This window comes from Nanorana parkeri, unplaced genomic scaffold (assembly GCF_000935625.1).
Source record: "Nanorana parkeri isolate BGI_ZX_2015 unplaced genomic scaffold, ASM93562v1 scaffold1836, whole genome shotgun sequence".
Lineage (NCBI taxonomy): Eukaryota > Metazoa > Chordata > Amphibia > Anura > Dicroglossidae > Nanorana > Nanorana parkeri.
In genome coordinates this window covers 36,001-56,003 of record NW_017308104.1, presented here as the reverse complement: position 1 = coordinate 56,003, position 20,003 = coordinate 36,001, and the positions used below count along the sequence as shown (strand labels likewise).

Genomic DNA, 20,003 nt, shown 5'->3' with positions numbered 1-20,003 from the left:
TAACTTGCCGAAACCCAGGGAAGAAGAGGCTGTGGAGACCAGTCTAGCAGCCAAGAGGAAACCTGGTGGGACTGAGGATCAGGTAAAACAGTTTTATTGAGTCTTCTAGACAAAATGAGAGCTTAAACTTTGCAGTGTGGGGGTATTTCTATAGCAAGGGTAAGTTTTGTATTGCCCAGAGTTCTTCTTTAAAGGAGAACTATGGGGTTAGGGCTTTTCCCCATAGTTCTCCTTAGGGTAACGGGAGGACACAAACTAGCCTCATCCCGTCACCCAAAGCTCAGTATACCGCGAGCTACAACTCGCGGTATACTGAGACGCCGCAGTATACCACGAGCTGCTGCTCACGGTATACTGAGACGCCGCAGCTGAAGCGGATGCCGACAATTATGTCTGGATCCGCCCAGCTGCATGAGTGACAGCTGGCTCTGCCTATCCAGAGGCAGAGCCAGCTTTACCCTCCCCCGTCCGTTCCGCCAGTCAGCGCTGGAGGATCGGAGCGGGGAGGGGGGAATCCAGCCCCTCCCCTGTCACGGCAGGGGGCCGTGACAGGATCGAGAAGTGAGCGAATGCCGGTATGTGTTCGCTCACTTCCCGATCTACTGAGCCGACCTGTGACAGTCTCATTGTCACAGGTCGGCTAGAACTATGAGGTGAGTGAAAAGCACTTACCTCATAGTTCTCCTTTAAATCCTGACTGGTGTATTGTCTCCAGCAGCTTAAAGAGGTCACCACTCTGCTCACTCTGCTCTCTCCTCTTGTCAGAGGATTCCTTGTCAGCATTTTTGCATTCAGCATACTTGATTGGCTCCTAGCATTGCCCCTCCTGCATCCAGTCTGTGCTGAATTGTACATTGGATTACAGGAGGCTGATCCCAAATTCTAATACTTACACTAGTTGCATTTAAATAATTAATTTATTATGTATTAATAATTACACAACTGCAATAGTATGTGTCTTTTTTATATCTGCCTGGAGATCATCTTCAATTCCACTGGACACCAATGAGTATGAGACTAACAGTAGATGTCAGGCTGCAGATTACTGACCATCCTATTGGCAGTAATAAATGTATGCAATGCTGTCTCTAATTCTTACTGTGTTTTAGTGAAAGTCATTTTAGAGTATAGCTGATGTCAAGTACAGCAGAAACAGAGGATTGGACATGGTCGTATGCATGAGCCTGAAATTCTGCATGGTAGGAATAAAATCATTGTGTGGTTTTATGGTGACAGGCCTGTTGGGGAGTGGTTAAATCATAGTAATACAGTTCCCAAAACAAAAAGGGCTGACATGGCCTGAAACAAACACAGATATAACTATAGCACTAAACTGTAGCAATATTTGGTTAAATGTGGCAACACACCAGCAATTATGACAATATGTTGCAAAAACACTGGCATTTAGTAATGTAGAAAATAAACATTGGTAAACAGCATTTCATGGGCTACAGATGCACGGCTAACACAATATATGGGGTAGATATGGGTCATCCTGGCAATACATAGGAAAAAACAGGCAATTGTAGCAATACATAGACAACGAATGGGCAATTGGGACAAAAAAGGGCAGCAAATGGGCAATGGCTTAAATACACTGGTGTTCCCTACAATATGTGGCTAAAAAACAGATAATCGAGATGCTCTGGCATTATGTAGGAAACAAATGGGCAGTCATGAGAATACCCAGCAAAACAATTGGGCAATATAATGCAGAGACAATAAGTAAAACCCAGTATGCCTCCCTTTCCTTACTTACACTTTCTACAGTCAGTAGGCATTCTGCACTCTGACTACACGTCCCTTCAGATACATATGTTAGAGAGCACAGCTTGTTCTTCTCTTACCTCTCACTCACCTCCTAGGAGGCTAAGTAGTATTGATGCCAGTTCACATGAAAGAAGTTTTGGCTGAAGTTGAACATTCTTTTGTTGTTGCTTAAAATGTATCTAAAGCCAAAACTTTTCTTTTTTCAGTTTTAAAGCAGGGAGAAGTTAGCATCCCTGTCAGGTAATAATTGCTTTCTCTGCTGTCTCTAGGGAGATGCCATAGTAGACACTGATGGGAGATCCAACATTTTACGTTGTCACTACAACACTAGAAGGAAATCTTCCAATGGGCACACTTGTTGCAGTGACAACTGTCTAAGAAAGAATTCCCCTCATGTTGGAGAGATTTCTTCTCATTTGCTGTGTCTTGAGGACAAGAAGTGAAGGGAAATCTCCCCAATGGGACACAGATGACAAAAAAAACCTGATGGGAGTTTTACTTCTCCTATACTATACAAAACAACAACAACATTTTTGGCTTTGGATACACATCTGATTTCCTTCCTTGCCTTTTTTAAAACTCAACTTGTTGCTTTCCAAAACCCTGTTTTGTACAACTTTAACTGACTCATAGCCTACCTATTATACCATCACCTTACCTCCTACCGTGCTTTTCCTTTTGTAACAATTTTTTGTATAAATACTGAACATGCTGAAAGGCACTTCAAAGATTTTAAATATATAGTAAGTCTGAATAAATCCCATTTTGCTTACAGATTAATCAAAATCTTCTAACACTAATGAACGACACAGATGAGTTTCTACTCAAACAGGATATCACTGCTTTGCTTTCTGCAAAACATTGTGATAAAATATTTATAGTGGTATTAGACCTCTCGTGAAGTTTTTATGCTATTATCCTGTATGAAAGAAGATGGCGTGACTTCAGGGATAAATGCCTGTTCAATGTGAAAACATCTGCCTGACCTCTCTTGCACTCACGGGAGTAGTGGAAATTTGACACACACACACAAATACACACACACACACAATGAGATCAGCCTAGCAGAGGGAGGATGCTTCAATTATAGTGCACTGCATCAGTTATTAACCTCTTTTGAGCCTGATAACGATCGTATTGTTAGGTCTCTTAAGGCCTTAACATTCTGTACTCACTTGTCCAGCACAAAGTACAGGTCAAAGGCTCCTTGGCAGTTAGGCTCATCAGCCATAAGAAGAGGACTACAAGACAGAAGAAGCAGCATCACCGCTAGCATCCTCCATAGCCTTGGGAGCTCCTCAGTCGTGCATTTCTTCATTGTTTTGCCTTTATCTTCACACATGGGTGGGGATCTTTCAGTACTGCAAAAAGTCAAATAGAAAACAGCCTTAGGGACAATCTTCTGAGGTCTTCCTTCACGCAGAACAATTTCTCTCTTTCTTACACATATGTGCACTTTTGCCTAACACATGTATACTAATCTATAACCCTCCTCTTCTAAGCTTCTATATGGCCCTCCAGCCTTTTCTCTGTTTCCCCCTTTCTTTCCTGTTTCCCATTCTGCTTTGTACCGTCTCTTTCCCTGCTGTGTGTTTCAGCCAGAGGTCTTCGGATGACAACAGAGCTCTCTGTGGTGTGGCAGCCCCCTGCTCAGTGTTTCTTTTCAATCCTTTCCATAAGTTTGTCTTTTTTGTGTCGGTAGTTTGAGGTTTTCCTCTGTTCTTTTTCAGTTGGTGACGGTTATTCGCCCTTCTCTCTCACCTTATATAGCAAAAGGCAATCCGTTCATTTGCTTCCTGCAGCTGTGAGTGATCTGATAGGAGTACAGTGTTGAGTGTATGACTGGGAGGGGTGGGAGTAGTCTAGAAGCAGCATGCTTAAAGCACACAAAACTTTACACACAGAATTCTAGCTCTACTCACTTACAACACTAATACTGGCTTCGTGGCTAACCTCATCCAAAATCAGTGCTTACAGAAGTCTGTTCAGTATGAAGTTATACTAATACAAATAATGCATCTCTATCATTTGTAACATGGAAAACTTAAAAGAGAACCAAATTAATAACTATTTTTTCTTCGCTGTCCCCTTCACCTTCTATAACATGTCCACAGTATTGCTACTATATGGATCTATGTGCTTTCATATTATAGCCTATGGAAATGACTTAAAAAAGATTTTGAGTGTGCAGCGCTATTCAATAGCGCTGCACACTCAAAATCTTTTTTATCTTCACAAAACATAGCGCAGCAGCTCTCACATCGCACCCAGTCCAGAAGCGCAGATTTTACATTGTTTCATATGGAAATGACTTGCCCATGTGCAGCTTGCCAACTCAGTGCTTGAAACATGAAAACGGTAGTTGCCTGTCAATAACTCAGAACAGGTTTACAGTTAACAAAGTCATAGAGAATTCAGGAATTACCCCCTTAAAACTGAACGCATATGAACTATACAGATTATGTGGCTAATTGTGGTGCTAATTATATTTACCCAGTGCCTTACCTAGCTACAGGTTACATGTAATCACTGATATTGGCTTTAAAGGGATAACTCAGCAACCCCTGCACCCCAATACACTCAACAACCCCCACTATTCACCCAAAATTCAATGAGCACATACACCCATCACATCAAATAACTACCCCACAGGTCCCATCAGTGGATCACCACACTGTCACTTTACCAGACTGCAGGCAGTTCCAGAGCTCCTGTGTATGTGTCTTGATTTTCAACACCTTCATCCCGATGTGAAGCTCTAGCCACTTCCTCCTCGTCACTTCCCTCCCTTCTCCACTCTTCCTGCTGAGGGATCCTGTTGCTGGTGCTGATATACAGCTCTGGCACCTGCTGCCACTCTGCAATTGGCTAGGATATCATTTGTACCCTATCAAACAGTGAGGTTTTAGGCAACTGCCTAGTTTTCACCCAACCCAATTCGAACCCTGCTTGTAAGGTGACATGGCATGCTCTATAAAAGTGGGCATATACAGTATGTCAGATATGCATTTAAATATAGAGCCAAGAGCTGTAAAAGCTCTAATGCTATATTTATGATAAGGAAATATGCACAGGGTTCGAGACCTACAACACCGGTGGACTCTGAAAAAGTACTTCAAAGTTCAATATAGCTATTTACCCCAAATTGATATTTCAGTTTTGTATGGAGCTGACAAGTTGTATAACGGGCTGGCTTATATGATTTCCCAGGAACTCCAGATGCTTGCCAGCTCTACAAGAATTCCTAAAATAATGGTGTCACATATCACGGCAGGAGCCCCATACTGTTGATACTCTGATGGAGAATTGATCTCTGACACACGTTTCACTCATATAGGCTAAAGGTGCCCAAACACCTATCGATTTTCATCCACAAATGGTCTTTCGAGCGATAATCGATCAGTTGGTGGGACACCAACGATTTTAATTAGTGTACTCCTTGACGAATTTCCTTGATCGGTCAGACTTGAAAACTTTTTTCGAATCGAACGAAAGTCGATGGATTAGTAGGAAAAAAAATCGCAGAAAGAACACTACACATGCGCAAACGAAAATTAGTTAGTATTGCTAACGAACGATTATGGAAATCGATATCAGACTGTGCTTAATGGGATGTTTGAGTTAGCATCGAAAGAGGGTTCTTGGCAGCAATGAAAATTTCCAATCGAAAATCTATAGGTGTATGGCCAGCTTAACTCATAGACATGGGGGCGGCCGGACAAGGGATCTATTTATAAATGCACAATCAAATTTCCTGGTAAGATTTCCTCTGCTGTAACCCGTTCTATACCACACAGAAACTCAATTACTTATGTGTATTTGTTAAACGGTGTAATTTAACATACAGCATAAATACACATTCAAATAACATGTAATAAGTGGAGCAGAGTGCATCAATTTGTATGTGTGAAGTTGATAAGCAAGGACAGGTTTATGATCGGCACCCGCTACACTACCAGGTGAAGACCAGCATAAAGGTTAACATCTTCCCACCACTAAGGAAAAGAATCCCTTCTCATACTGTCCACCAATTTTTTTTTTGTTTTTTTTTTGGTGTTTTATTTGGGGGGGGGGGGTTTATTTTTCCTTTTAACTTTTAATATTTATTTTTTACTTTCAGTTAGGTTAAAAAGAGGAACAAAAAAATATATAAAGGGTTTGGTGTTTTGGGTTGGGGTTTGGTGTTAAGTGTTTCAAGGTTGTGTTTTAGTGGTTTAAGTTGCATTGCTTTGAGGGAAGTATATTTCATTTAAATATATTTTGCGTAAACTTGTACCTGACACAGGCAAAGCTGCTCTATGTTTCCAACACATGACCTCAAATCCGGTATGGTTTAGTGCACCAAATCACCACGCTGATAAGTGCACCAAAGCACCATATCCTCAATCTCCCTAGCTACTGAAAATATCCCCTCTTCTTCTTCCTTCTCTTTATCTAATCCTGGTATTGCTCCACAAACTGACATGTCATCAATGTTATATTGGCAGCATTGCTGGCTTAATAGCTGCTCCTATTCCAGCTTTTGAAGTCAGCCCCTTTTACTCCTTCGTGGCCTTTGCTGCACAAGAGTGGCAGGTACGCAGCCACCAATTTATCATCCAAAAGGCCATCCCTGCCCTCTACCAGCATGTGCATGGAGATGTCTCTATGTCATTGGACCATGCATTCAGCAGCACGGTCCCCAATAAAAGACACATAGTCCAACAAGCATTGGACCATCTTTTACTGCGAACTGAGTACATTTGTTGGCACCTGGGAAGGATGTAGGATGGGGCACACTGCTGAAACTGGTGGTGCCATCCCATATCCTGCACCTAGGTGATGGTGACAGCTCAGTTACCTAGATTCCCTCTTCCTAAATGGCCTCATCCACCAGCCCCTTCAAAGCAAGAAAGGACCTACACAACACCTTGGATAAAATGTTGCACTCTGTTTTGCAGCTTATATACCTGGGGGACAGGTGCCATATTGAGATAGAGATTATTTCAGTTCTTGAGGGGCAGGTCGAGAGGTGGCTGACCCCATGACATCTTGTGCCAGGCAAGGTCATGTGCGACAATGGTACCAACCTGCTGTCTGCCTTTTGGCAAAGAAAGTGTGGCACACTTCCTAAACATAATTTTGCATTACTTACTATTTTGGTACCCAGAGTTCCAGAATGTCCTGCAGCTGGCCAGGATGTGCAGACACTTTAGGTGGTCACATCCAGTTCGACTGGCTGAAATGGCACAGCAGCTCAAGCTGTCTTCCAAACACCTGATATGAAACACATTTGCTTTCTGTAACTCAACATTGGCCATGCTGCAGTGGCTGTACCTGCAGCAGCGAACAGCAAACAAGTATTTGTACAAGTATAGAATGAGGATAGGCTGTGGGCAGGGCCAGATTAAGAGCATCATGGACCTGGTGCTGAGGATTTTGGTGGGCCTTTTTATGGTAATGTCGACAATCACCGGGGCCCTCTTCCTCCTGTCCGGGTTGTGATTTGTAGTGTCTCTACAGCTTGGAGTTGGTGGTTGGGCAACCTGGCTCCACCTGTGAGCCTGGTAGATCTGCCACTGACTCCAAGTTGCAGAGAGACTAGAAATCTTAGCAATACATTATACAGCAATGCAGAATACCACCAACTATAGAGGACTACAAATCCCATGAATACATTATACAGCAATGCAGAATACCACCGACTATATCCACTGAGGGGATTTCAGGGTGGCTGTGCAGGCTATAATGTGGCCAGTGCAGGCTCTCATGGGGCCGTCGTGGAGCTCTGGCAGTCAATACAGGCTCTTAGGTTGTGAGTGCGGGCTCCTGGTGATCAGTGCAGGCTCGTGGTGGTCAGTGCAGGCTCGTGGTGGTCAGTGCAGGCTCTGGGTGTTCAGTTCAGTGGTCAGTGCGGGCTTTGGGTGCTCAGTGCGGGATCTGGGTGGTCAGTGCGGGCTCCGGGTGGTCAGAGCGGGCTCTGGGTGGTCAATGCGGGCTCTGGGTGGTCAATGCGGGCTCTGGGTGGTCAGTGTGGGCTCTGGGTGGTCAGTGCGGACTCTGGGTGGTCAGTAGGGGCTCTGGGTGATCAATGCGGGCTCTGAGTGGTCAGTGCAGGCTTTGGGGTGATCAGTGCGGGCTCTGGGTGGTCAGTAGGGGCTCCGGGTGGTCAGTGCGGGCTTCGGGTTGTCATTGCAGGCTCCAGGTGGTCAGTCCGGGCTCTGGGTTGTTTGTGCGGGCTAACCAGGATGAGTGGGTGCGGCCTCAGGATCCGGGTCAGTGACCAGCCGCAATCAGGCCGCTCGCTGGGGCTCTCTGGGCCCTCTAATATATTGAATAAGATGGTGGTTATAGAATAAAGTGGTGTAGCCCTTAACTTTTATCCCATTCAGAGCTCCCAGAAGTGATTGCAGTGACAGAAAGCTCAGCCTATCACTGCTGTCACTTGTAAACAAGTAGCCAGGGCATAGAATGCCTAAAATACTCACTTTCTTTGCCAGGCTCTGCATTAGATGAGTCAACAGTCCAAAGCCATCAAAGGAAGTGAGCATTGCAACTTTGTTTGTTTGGTCTGAATAGGGCAAAGCTTATCTAAAGGGGCAAACACCACTACTGTACCTGAGTGGTGCGGCACCCCCCTCAGGTGGCGCCCATGACATGTGCCCTGCCTGCCATACTCTAGATAAGCCACTGTAAGTAGCATTTCACAGCTGGACCTCAGCTGCAAAATGTGTTATATTTTCTGTTGGGTAAATCCTGCATTGCACATCAAAGGTGATAAGGCACTGGTGATAGTTCCAAGCATAACATTTCTGCATATGGGCCTCTGGAGCTGGGTGTCTTCTGGCTGGTGGTCTATTCCACTTTTTGTTCTAGCCCTTCCATCTGGAATATGTCCACTAGTAGAAGGTTTTTGGTAAAATGATTTTGCTGCAGAATTACAGATTTCACTGCTGCTGAAATTCCACAAAAGTAGCAACTCTCCATTTGACTAATTGAGCTTCTCAGGCTACACTATCTTTTCTTTCTTTTGTGGGCAGGGGGAGTGTTTAGGCTTGTTTTTGTTTATTTAGTGTTTGCCTGTATATTTGTTTCTTTCCTCTTTTTATGTATATTTTATTTTTGTGTGTACTGTCACTTTACCTTTTTATTTGCTGGGAGCAATAGAGACCCTGCTTTTAATGCCACAGAGGGACATGGGGTGATACTTGTAAATACTGATGCCCTGCAAAGTAACTGGTCCCATATGCAAGCATTATACTTCCATATTTGGTTTTATCTAGGGTAGCGACATTCCTGCTATGGGAATACTTACTACCTACTTATACTCTGTGATGCTGGAAGTGTGCAGATAATTGGTCCCTGTCTCAGAGAGAACCTTGGGTTGGATCAAACTGACTGGAATTACTATGAATTCTGAGTGAAGTAATGGATTTGCTCATCCCTAATAGCTTATATAAAGAAAAATGTCTTAAAGTGATACTAAACTCAGGAGTCAAATCTTAAAAATGCATTCAAGTACCCTAACTATTAACCAAAATGTATCTTGCTTGTGCATCACTCAGCTGTAGATCCTCAAATCATCTCTGATATGGTGCTGACACTGTCCTTCCTTCTGGAGGGTGGCTACTTTTGTTCCCCATAGTCCCCGTGTGTGTTGTAAAGTAGCCACCTCTTCAAGCTCACTCCCGTGATGGACTACAATCTCAAGTTTAGTTTACAGATTTGTATTGAGACTGTGGTCCATCACAGGCATGAGCTTGGAGCAGTGACTAATTTACAACACATACAGGGGCCATGTGCGAGGTCCCTTTGTGCGTACCTGTGCCTTTAAGGGAGGTTGGGCTTCCTCCTGACAAAAATGCACCCAATTAGTCTTTTGCCCTATGTGCTCCAATATGGAGACTCTCATAGTTTAGAGTTAGGACCGCACTATATGGAGGTGCCTTGACGTGGCTGTGCGGCTTTCACATTTTCTGCAAAAGACGTGTATCTAACCCTCTGCTTTTAACCTTAGTGTTTTTTTGCATGCTGGCTGGTGAGTGTGCCTGGAAACTGTTTCCTGTGGTCTATCACAGGCGTGAGCCTGGATCGGTGACTACTTTACAACACATACAGGGACCATGGGGAACTAAAGTAGTCACCCTCCAGAAGGAAGGACAGTGTCAGTATAATTTCAGAGATGATTTGAGGATCTACAACTGAGTGATACACAAATAAGATACATTTTTGATAATAGTTCAGGTACTTGAATGTATTTTTAAGATTTAATTTCTGAGTTTAGTGTCACTTTAACGTAACAACAGATTTAAGATTTTGGCTCCAGTCATAATAGATCTTCAAGGAGCTCAAACATTTCCACCTGATCCTCTACTACATTGCTGACACCTACATTTTACTATGCAAGTTCTTAAGCTGATTTGACTATTTTTATTTAGTTACATACACATTATGCAGCAAATTAAATTACAACTCCTGACTTGCATACTTGTTTCAGTTTAGTGTCTCACTTCATAGCAAGAATAAGAATTACAGTTCTAGAGCTTGATTCTTTAAAAATGTCCGATATTTTTTATCATAACAGAACCCCTTTAAAGTTGAAGAAAAATATTTCATAAATAATCAGAGTTATCTCCATTGTTGTTAGTACACAGCACTATACTTAACATTATCTCTATTATTGTCACAAGTGGGATGTTCTCCTCAAGCAACCCCTCATCCATCCACATCAGTCCTCTACTGTGGCCACTATTTGTGAATAAAGAAAAATAAAATGCACAATTCTCTTTATAGTTGTGTACAAAGGACGCGTGATATGTTGGATAGATTTAACTGATAACACAATGCTGTCTGTATGTACATGACATAGTATGTTTTTTTTTACCGTAGCACAGAAAACTAAACCTATTAGCATTGTCTATAGTGCAGGTCTAAAGAGAAAAGCCTAATGCAGTAATACAATACTCAGGAAATCTCAGAGGAGTAATAATTTGCCTACAAGAAACATGAGCTTGTTCATACAGAACCCTCTTCATCTTTTATATCATGTTTTGTGCTTGTTTTGCCTGGAATTTATGTCATAAATCTTTTTATTTCATGCTCACTGCTGTGTAATATATTATAACTATATATAAAAGGTCATTCAAATAGGAATATATTGCCATTGTAATATGTATATATGCATTGGTTTAACATGTAAGAGATGAATTCATTTTAAATTTATACCATGACAGCACTTTTTGCATACACCAAAATAGTGAGGTGATGGATATCAAAGCTGTAGGATTTTGTTACACTTCTATTTCTTGGCGATATGGGCTTTCCCATGTTGCATTGAAAGCATATTAGTGACTATTTTCAAACTGTTTTGGGGGTACTTTTTGAAGCCTACAGATATCAAAAGGCAGTCAGATATGCAGGTAATTACTGACTGCCATAAAAATGTGAAGAATCTTTCCAAAAGCATACATACTCATATCATTAGTACATGCTAATGTTTATTCACTTATAGGAGGATTAGGGGCAAGTTAAGGACATCCCTGGCCAGCTTACCTGCAGGGGCAAAACAAAAACAAAGATTTATCATGGTTGATTGATTCTTCTCTCAAGGGCAGCCAGCCAGTTGGTGTATGGAGAAGTAGCATGAATTTAGAATAACTTCCCAGTCTAACTGCAACCGTCTAAATCAAATAACGGTAATCTTGTAAGTTTGGAATTTTAAAATCATCATTAGTCAGAGTACGATTTCTAAAGAGCCATGCTCATGACAAGCTAACTTCTTCCACTGCCTGCGACAACAGTCTGCACTGTATCATAGTAATACTAAAGTCTATTTGTTTTTTACCTCAATGTATTTGCTGCATTAAGGTAAAAAATGGCTGGTACCTTTTCATGTCCCACACCTCCAGACACTTACCTACTCTCCGTGTCCACCGCTGCCGCCTCCCAGATGATCTGCACTACTTCTCCGAAGTTCTAGGTTGTAGAGGAGGAATCTTAATAAAATCAACACAGCGCTGAATATTATTTAAATATTTTTTTTTAAAGTGAATAATAACTTAAATAAATATCCTAAATAAAATATAATAAGGAATAAATTAAATTATCCCCAAAAATTCCTTAAGAAAATTAATGAAGAATCAATCAAAAATCAATGTGGGTAATAAGGTGACCTTATTACCCACATTGATTTTTGAGTGTCTTCTCACTTTCATATCTGTGATGACGCCATCCGTTTGTCACTGTAGCACCCACCAAATCCTTGGGACCAGATGGTTAGGAGTGCGATGGGTCGTAATAGGAGTAAGTATGGATAGGATAGATGCTTCCCCTGAATTAATTACTGCATCTTCGATAGGTGAAAGGCCAGCGGGGGGCTTGTTGTAAAGCTTATGTACTGCTTGTTAAATATGTGTGACAGTGTGTAACTACTTGAATGTCTGTCTGTAGCCTTGTGACTGCCATGTACCCATATTATCAGTACTTTCAAGTTTTTCCTTTACTTGCTTTAGGTAGGCATCAGGAGTATGACTGTTGTAATGTGGGCTCCCTGCACAGCTTACATCTTACTGGTGTAGAAAAAAAAACTATCCCACTGTTGAAAAAAAAAAAAGATTTTCATCACCAATGGGAATATACGCACATTTAGCAGATTGTATCCTAAAAATGCTATCCAGACCTTACAAAGACAAAAAAGTCTTGCATTTCACAAATAGCTCTGACATGTTTCATTGAGATGGAATTCCACACTGTGTATGTACACCTCTGTTAGCAACAAAGAGCAGTCAATAACTACATCACTCACCACAGTAGCAAAGTAGGAAGTGCTTGCTTATTTCAGTCCCAGCAGTGACAGCTGTTTAGGGACATGTGTTGCCTTCTAAGACCCTTTGAAAAGAGAAATAAGTTAATCAGTAGGAGAAAAAAAAACTAAGGTATAAATGATGTAATTCTCACCTTTATCAGAGAATACAGTATATGCTTGTTTGAATCTAACCAGTGCCTGTTGTTTAGAGACATATGTTACTTACTGAGACCCTCCGAAGAGGTGACTGAATTTATCTGTAAGACAACTGTGATATAAATAATATAACCCCCTCCTTCTTTACATTTAAGAAGGCACTGCCAGTATTGGAACAATCAGGGAGGAACCCACATACAGTGTCCAATGTATCACTACTTTGCTATTTAGGACTTTTATGATGAGAACACTTAGCAGAAGATAGCCAAGCAGCTTCTCTTGTAAAACAGTCTTAGTTTTCAAAAAAAAAATGCCTGCTGCATTGTTGGCAGATAGGATTTGAAGAATTATGTTAATTACTGGTATATGCTACACTACTGTGTACAGTGTGTGTCTTATTATTAAATAATCTTGAAAATGCTTGGTCTGGAAGCATTCCAGACCGCAAGAGATATGGTTTAAGAAGGGCACCATTAACAACTGTCACATTATCTTCTAGCGTTATTCATTTTAACTACAAGTTTCTAAAATGTCTTTTTTTCCCAGGTGTTATGAAAGCTAACTTTTTTCTTTTACACCAAATTTCAAAAATAGGATAAATATCCACTAGATAGTCTACTAAAAATAATAATTACTGGGGTGTCATGCTGTTCACTGGGGAGGTCCTTCAAGTTGTATTAAACTCTCAAATGTCTTTTCAATAATGAATCCAGAAGAAAGAAATACATTATTATAAATTTTTGCCCAAGCACTTACAGTCATCATGTTTCCAAACAGCTAGCGCCAACTCTTTTGCTCAACTTCCTGTCCTGTCAAGATCACAAGAAGGCAGAGAGCAGTCTCCTGCTGCTGTCCATCTTCTAGCTTGGAGAAGGGAGGAAATAGGAGAGGAGAGCAGAGGGAAGTTGATTGCTCGGTGGTGCATGTGTGTTTGTGTGTCCGCCCTAAGGGCAGGTTCACACCATTTTCCGGACCAGATCTGGTCCAGAAAATGGTGTGAACCTGCCCGCAGTTCCAGAGCATTGCAGACCAGACAAAAGGAGACATGCAGAATTTTTCTGGTCTGGTCTGGTCTGGTCTGGAACGAACTGCGCTGGTGTGAACAGAGGCCAGAAATAACCTAGGGATACATTAGGATGCATTTCAGGTCCGGAAACAATCTGGTCTGGTCTGGAGATGATCTGGACGTGGTGTGAATGGGCCCTATAGCAGGATATCAGGACCAGTGTTCAGGGGACCAGCTGATTATGGAGGAAGCTAAAACTTAAGCCACTACTGTACACATAGGTAATTCTCAGCCTTCCTGCTCATTGTATTTAAAACTGCCTTTTTCCCAAAAATGAAACATGTTTTCCCTTATCCCTGCCTGAAACACTGCGTTGCTTGTTCCAGGCAGTTCCAGTGAAGAGCTATATGTGTGCCTTTACATCAGTGTTCTGTGATATGCATGCAGCAGCATAACCTACACACCCCAGCATACCTTGCAGATTTATTGCAGTAAATGCTTTTTCCAGGGGGAGTAGTGCAATGTCTGGCATGTAATGCTAAGGTCCAGCAGAGAACTGGGGCATCAAGGAGGACTACGCTGATAACCATTTTCCTGCCAGTATGTCACGTTGATAACAATTTCACTTCCAGTATGTCAGAGCCTTTTCACCCCCAAAAAAGATGTGAATGGATGCTTGGTTTCTGGCAGGATCACCAATTATTTTATGGAAGAAAAAGCACACCTATAATGAAAATGCATATGTCATTGGGGAGCTGGGCACATGCTCTTTAAGGCCCTGTTCACACCTGACCGTTTTGTAGCGCGTCCTACGCTCGACGAACGCGCTACAAAACGGTCAAAAAAATAAATAGCATTGTAGTCAATGCCCTCGTTCCCACCTAGGCGTATTTCCGCCCGTCCCTAACGCCCTACAAAACGGCTCACGCCTGAAAAGGTCCCGGGACTACTTTGGGCCATTTTGTAGGGCGTTTTCCATTGGGATACAGCCAAGTAGCCTTTGGAATCGCACGACGGTCGCACGACTTTTTTACCGCGAATCGCGGTAAAAACCCGCGTGACGGTCGCGCGACAGACGCGCATATTACAATACGCCTAGGTGTGAATGGGGCCTAAAGCCCAACTGAAGTATTACACTTTGGTATATTTTTATAGTTCTGTATTCCCACACTGTGATTGATTTTATGTTAGGAAATGCCTCTTTCAAGGAAAATGTTGCTTCTAGCCCTCACATTGACGTACTCTGCGCTGGAAGAGCTAAGTAACAACCACCTCTCTCAATACCTTATACAGACTTATGTTGCAGAGAAAGGTAGGGATGTGTGTGACCAGATCTGTTAGATTACATAGAGCAGTAGGTCTAACTCTGGTGCCTATTGAACTGTACAGTTACTGTAGCTGGAAGGTGGTAGTAAGTAGTGGTTATTTGTACAAAATCTACCTAAATGTGTATTTGGGAAGTACCAAATTCCTGCATGCTGACTGAGTTCTGTTAATTGTCCCATAGCGCTCGGGTGCTGAATGTGGCTATGTAGCCTTATCTGCCTGTATAGAGAGGTGGGAAGATGGTCTGTGTTTTGGATCACTTTTGACCCAATTATCATGATGATTCTTCTACAGCAGGAAACTCCACCCAAGTTTTAAAATAAGAGAATTAATAGAGACAACAGATGCCTACATGGGTCATTTGTATAGCTCAGTCATGGAAAAAAAGTTTGTTAGGACTTCTGCTTATACTGTAGAATGAGGAGCTTATAAGATTTATTTTCAGCTGTTAAGAGGAATCTCTGGAAAGATGGGTGTGAAGTATTAGCATAGAAACATGGTAAGAGTACTCGCATTAAAGTTAAAATATTCAAATATTAGAAACTAACATACAGTCGGGTAGCAGTTTAGACCAGTTAAGGGACCCTTTGACCAAAGAGGCTGATATGAAAATAATAATATTAAAGGGTAAAATAAAACTAGAAGCAATGTTCATAATGCTGTAGTTTTTTTTTTTTGAATATAATTTTTATTAACAAAGCAGAGAAAGTCACGGGTCCAAACCCATCATACAAATATCAAACATTTATACATCAGTATATAGCATAAAATAAAAATTAAACATAGTAGACACATAGCAACAAGTAACAAGTATCATCTAACCGTAAACCATCACAATCGTAGTCCCAGGAGGGGCATCAATCCCCCTATGTTAACTATGGGCGAAAAATATAGCACAATTATGTTATACAGCAGAATAAATTGGAATCGGGTACCAAGAGAGCACGGCACCATGTGTGTAGAGGGTGAATTATATCACAAGGTCTTAAAGAACATCAGGGCTCCTAATGAACCTGCCACCTTAGACCTAAGATACCATTCTGTATATTGGAACAACAACATCAACTCTTTCAGCTGTTCAGGGGGTAGCTCATTCGAAAGGAATGAGGACCAAGTGATACAAAATTGTTTAGTGTAAGTATGAGTAAACTGGGCCTCTAACTTACCTAGTGCCATCAATTTGTGGAGGAGTTAGTGCTGTAGTTTTACATGCTAATTATTTGAACATGGAGAATGAATTCCCTTTTCAGTATTGCATTCCCAGTTGTCAAGCCAAACCTATAAATACATTTAAGCATTCCAAGCATTACCATGTTTCACATTTTTCTACATAACAACAGGCATGTCATTGAAATGATGATTTATTGATCCTTGCTGTATATGGACTTTTTAATGAATCAGTATACAACAGTAAAGTAGCAAATTATGACTTACATTGGAGACTTTTATTTTGTGCGTTTAATTTAAATCAATTTCAGCATTCTTATGTCAGTCCACATTTTTCACATATGTTTCTTTTTAAATTTGTAGTGTTTGTCCACTCCATTGCTTGCTGTGTTTTTGAAATTGTAACTGAACATTTATCAGCCTTACATTTTGACACCTGATGGAGAAAGAAACCATGGTCCAGCATAAGGGTTTGTGTGGATGAACTTTTGTATATGCCAGATACGTTTTGCATTCCCATACAAGTCAATTGGAACAATGACGTTTCGCCGCTTAAGGTTGAACATGGAGGGTTGGGAGGGGTGCTTGTAATGCATGTTCCATGGGAAACTGGCCAGTTTGGTGACCCTTGGTGGACATTCCAGGGAAGGGGGGTGCCTCTAGCTCGTGGTGGATGTTCCAGGTTATGGGTGTGGCTGGACGGGGACAGATCGTGGTGCACGCCAACCCACCCAGCTCACTGATGTCACTGGTCCTAGGACCCTGTAGCGGAACACCAGCCAGAGCATCCTGCTTCTACCAACTTCGGACGCCCTGGCCAAAAAGGGGGTGGCAGGTGACTAAATGAAATGCTGCCTGAGGCAACTGGCTCAGGCTGCCTCATTGTAAGAACGGCCCTGAATGGGAATGTAAATCCCACTTGAATCAGGTTAGAAGGAGGTCAAATACTGGGTGTGCACTGACCACCAATATTGCACTAAGTACTGGAAATCATACAGTGTCATGCTGCTGTCCACTTCTGGATTTGAAGTGTGCATATTTAACTCATCCAGCTAGACACCTAAGGACATCTTGGCACCCAGGAGGACCAGAATCTGGGCCTTTGGGAATGCCTGTGCCTTTCACCACAATGAACCTTCCTCTTAAGGTCATGGTGTTGACAGGTTTATTTGCAAATTGCTTAGTTTTGATTGTTTAAAAATGTTCAAGTGTATGGTACATTACCTGATCACCAATTGTTATTATTAAAGCTGTTATTTTAAAAATCTGTGACTAGGCCTTACCCCTGTACTGACCAAAGTCCTCAGTGTCTCAGTCAGCAGGTAAGGTTAGCTGGGTGAGCAGCTTAGAACAAGTGAACAGCGTAAGAAGAGGCATTGAAAAGTGTGCAGACCTTAATAGTCTGCACAAGTGGGTGGCAATAATCTGCACAAGTGGGTGGCACCCTCTGCTCCCCTTTTCCTACACTGCTCACCTTTGCACCCCCTGAATCCCTGTTCCTACTCTTCACTGTGTTTGCCTGAAGAAGGGACCATGTTCAGTCCTGAAACGTTGCTTTTACACTGTACCATCATATCTATATAACGCCTTAATAAAAGAGGCGGTCAACACATTGGACTTTGGAGTGCGGGTGACTTCTTTTGGACTGTTGGACTGTACGTTGAACACCTCTGCATTCCCTGCATCCCTTTTCCTATTCTGCTAACCTCTGTACCCCCTGCATCCCTGTTCCTATGCTGCTCACCGATGCACCCCCGCATCCCTGTTCCTACTCTGCTCTACGCAGAGAGTGCAGAGGTAAGCAGAGTAGGAACGGGGATGCAGAGGGTGCAGAGGTGAGCAGAATAGAAAGAGAGGTGTTGAGGTGAACAGAATAGGAAAAGAGATGCAGGGAATACAGAGGTAATCAGAGTAAGAACAGGGATGCAGGGAGTGCAGAGGTGAGCAGAATAGGAAGAAGGGTGCAGGGTGTGCAGAGGTGAGCAACATAGGAACAGGGATGTAGAGGGTGCAGAGGTAAGCAGTGTAGGGATGTAGAGGGTGCAGGGGGTTCAGAGGTGGGGCTGTATAAGAAGAGGGATGCAGAGGCAAGCAGTGTAGGAAGAGGGACGCAGAGGTGACCAGTGTAGAAAGAGGGATGCAGTGGGTGCAGAGGTGAACAGAGTAGTAACAGGGATGCAGGGGGCCAGATGTGTTCAGAGTAGGAAGAGGGATGCATGGGGTTCAGAGCTGAGCAGAGTAGGAAGACGGATGCAGGGGGTACAGAGGTGAGCAGATTAAGAACAGGGATGCAGGAGGTGCAGAGGTGAGCAGAAAAGAAACAGATGTGTCACCTGCCTAGTGCCTGCTATATGTCTATCAAACTAGCTCATATACTGCAAGGTAGATCAACAGACAATACTGTAAATGGCAGGCACTAGGCAGGGGAAAAAGTGTATGGTCATACAATAAATGTATGGGAATACATATTTTACATTCCCATATAAAAAAGTATGGGAATACAAAACATATTTCTATACTTTTATTGTATTTTCAATGGGCTGCCTTAAAGTGGAAGTAAAGTCTATTTTAGAAAAATAGCTGATGAGCACTGTGTAAGTCTCTTCTATCAAACAGCTCCTACCTGCAGATCAGCAATTTTTTTTTACATTGCACAGACCCAGCATGCTGAAATGAAGTACCTCCTGTGTGCGGGAGTTACATTATGCAACCAGCCAATCAAAAAACCCAGAAGACTGGCAGAAGATGGCACCACTGATGGCAGAACGGAGAGCAGACAGCAATGTAGGAGGGGATTGTTTGCAAGAAAGTCAGCCATGATGAGGTAATCGCCTCGGGCACAGGTGCGGGGGGGCGTAGCCAGGGCTCTGCCGGCAGGGAGAAGTGGGGCGGCACAGCCTCCAGCTTTTCCTCTGGATCCCCGCTGCTCTCCCCCATCTGCATGCAGCGGTGATCCAAGGAGAAGTGAAGCTCTGCTACGGCTCTCTCCTCACCGCTCGGCCATGCTGCTGGACAGCGGCTCCCTCCTCCACCCCCTGCCGGCTTCAGCACTTCCTTCACTTCTCCTCGTATCCCCGCTGCCTCTCCCCATACAGGCGGGGGATAGCAGCGGGGATCCATAGAAGAAGCTGCAGGGCTGTGCAGCCCCTCTGAGCGGTGGAGGATTTGGTACATATCAATGATATGTACCGATCCTCTGTGCAGAAAAAAATACTAGAGTGATCAGTTGATCATTTCAGTGTTTGTAAATAACTGGGGACACATAGTACCACGTGTCCCAAGTTATGAATGTACAGGAAGTGCTTTACATCACTTCACTGCTTGATAGTAAAAATTTTCTGAATGAATGGGAAGCCTCTTTACTTTCCAATCATTTAGAACAGAGTCTGCAGAAAAAGAGATTGGGGAGTCTGTGTCCTCAATTTCTTTTTCTATTTTAAAAGGGAAATATCAGGGGGCCCCAAGACAGTAAAAAAATAATAAAGAAATCATAAAAAATAAAAAAAACATCCTGGACGCGGGGAGCTTGACATTGCATGCACTGAGCTGGGAGATGTCATACGCTTGTTTGGGGGGAACTTTTTTGTTCTTGCCCCGGATGCAAAAGGAGTTAGCTATGGCTCTGGGCACTATCCTAATCACAGGGCCCCATACAAAATTTTGCTATGGGGCCCTGTGATTTCTAGTTATGCCCCTGATCACAAACAATCACTTCCGAGACAAAAATCTGTGTATATGTTGTTTTACTGAGGGAGGGCAGACAAATTACAACTGAAGTCTAGCTCCATATGAAAA

At 42.6% G+C, this 20,003-nt stretch overlaps 1 protein-coding gene across 2 annotated transcripts in view; it reads right to left on the bottom strand.

Moving 5' to 3' along the window:
* Positions 1–3,611, bottom strand: part of ANTXR2 (anthrax toxin receptor 2) — a 175,852-nt gene extending 172,241 nt beyond the window's left edge. Inside the window, exons 1-2 of one of the 2 annotated variants that reach the window (XM_018571779.1) lie at positions 3,532–3,611; positions 2,946–3,131 (exon numbers count right to left, since the gene is read on the bottom strand). In XM_018571779.1, coding sequence (XP_018427281.1) covers positions 2,946–3,112 — 167 coding nt within the window. In that variant the 5' untranslated portion in view covers positions 3,113–3,131; positions 3,532–3,611. Of the gene's footprint in view, positions 1–2,941; positions 3,132–3,531 lie in introns of those variants that run through there. The other variant, XM_018571780.1, reaches the window with a different exon arrangement.
* Between the last annotated feature and the right edge of the window lie 16,392 nt (positions 3,612–20,003).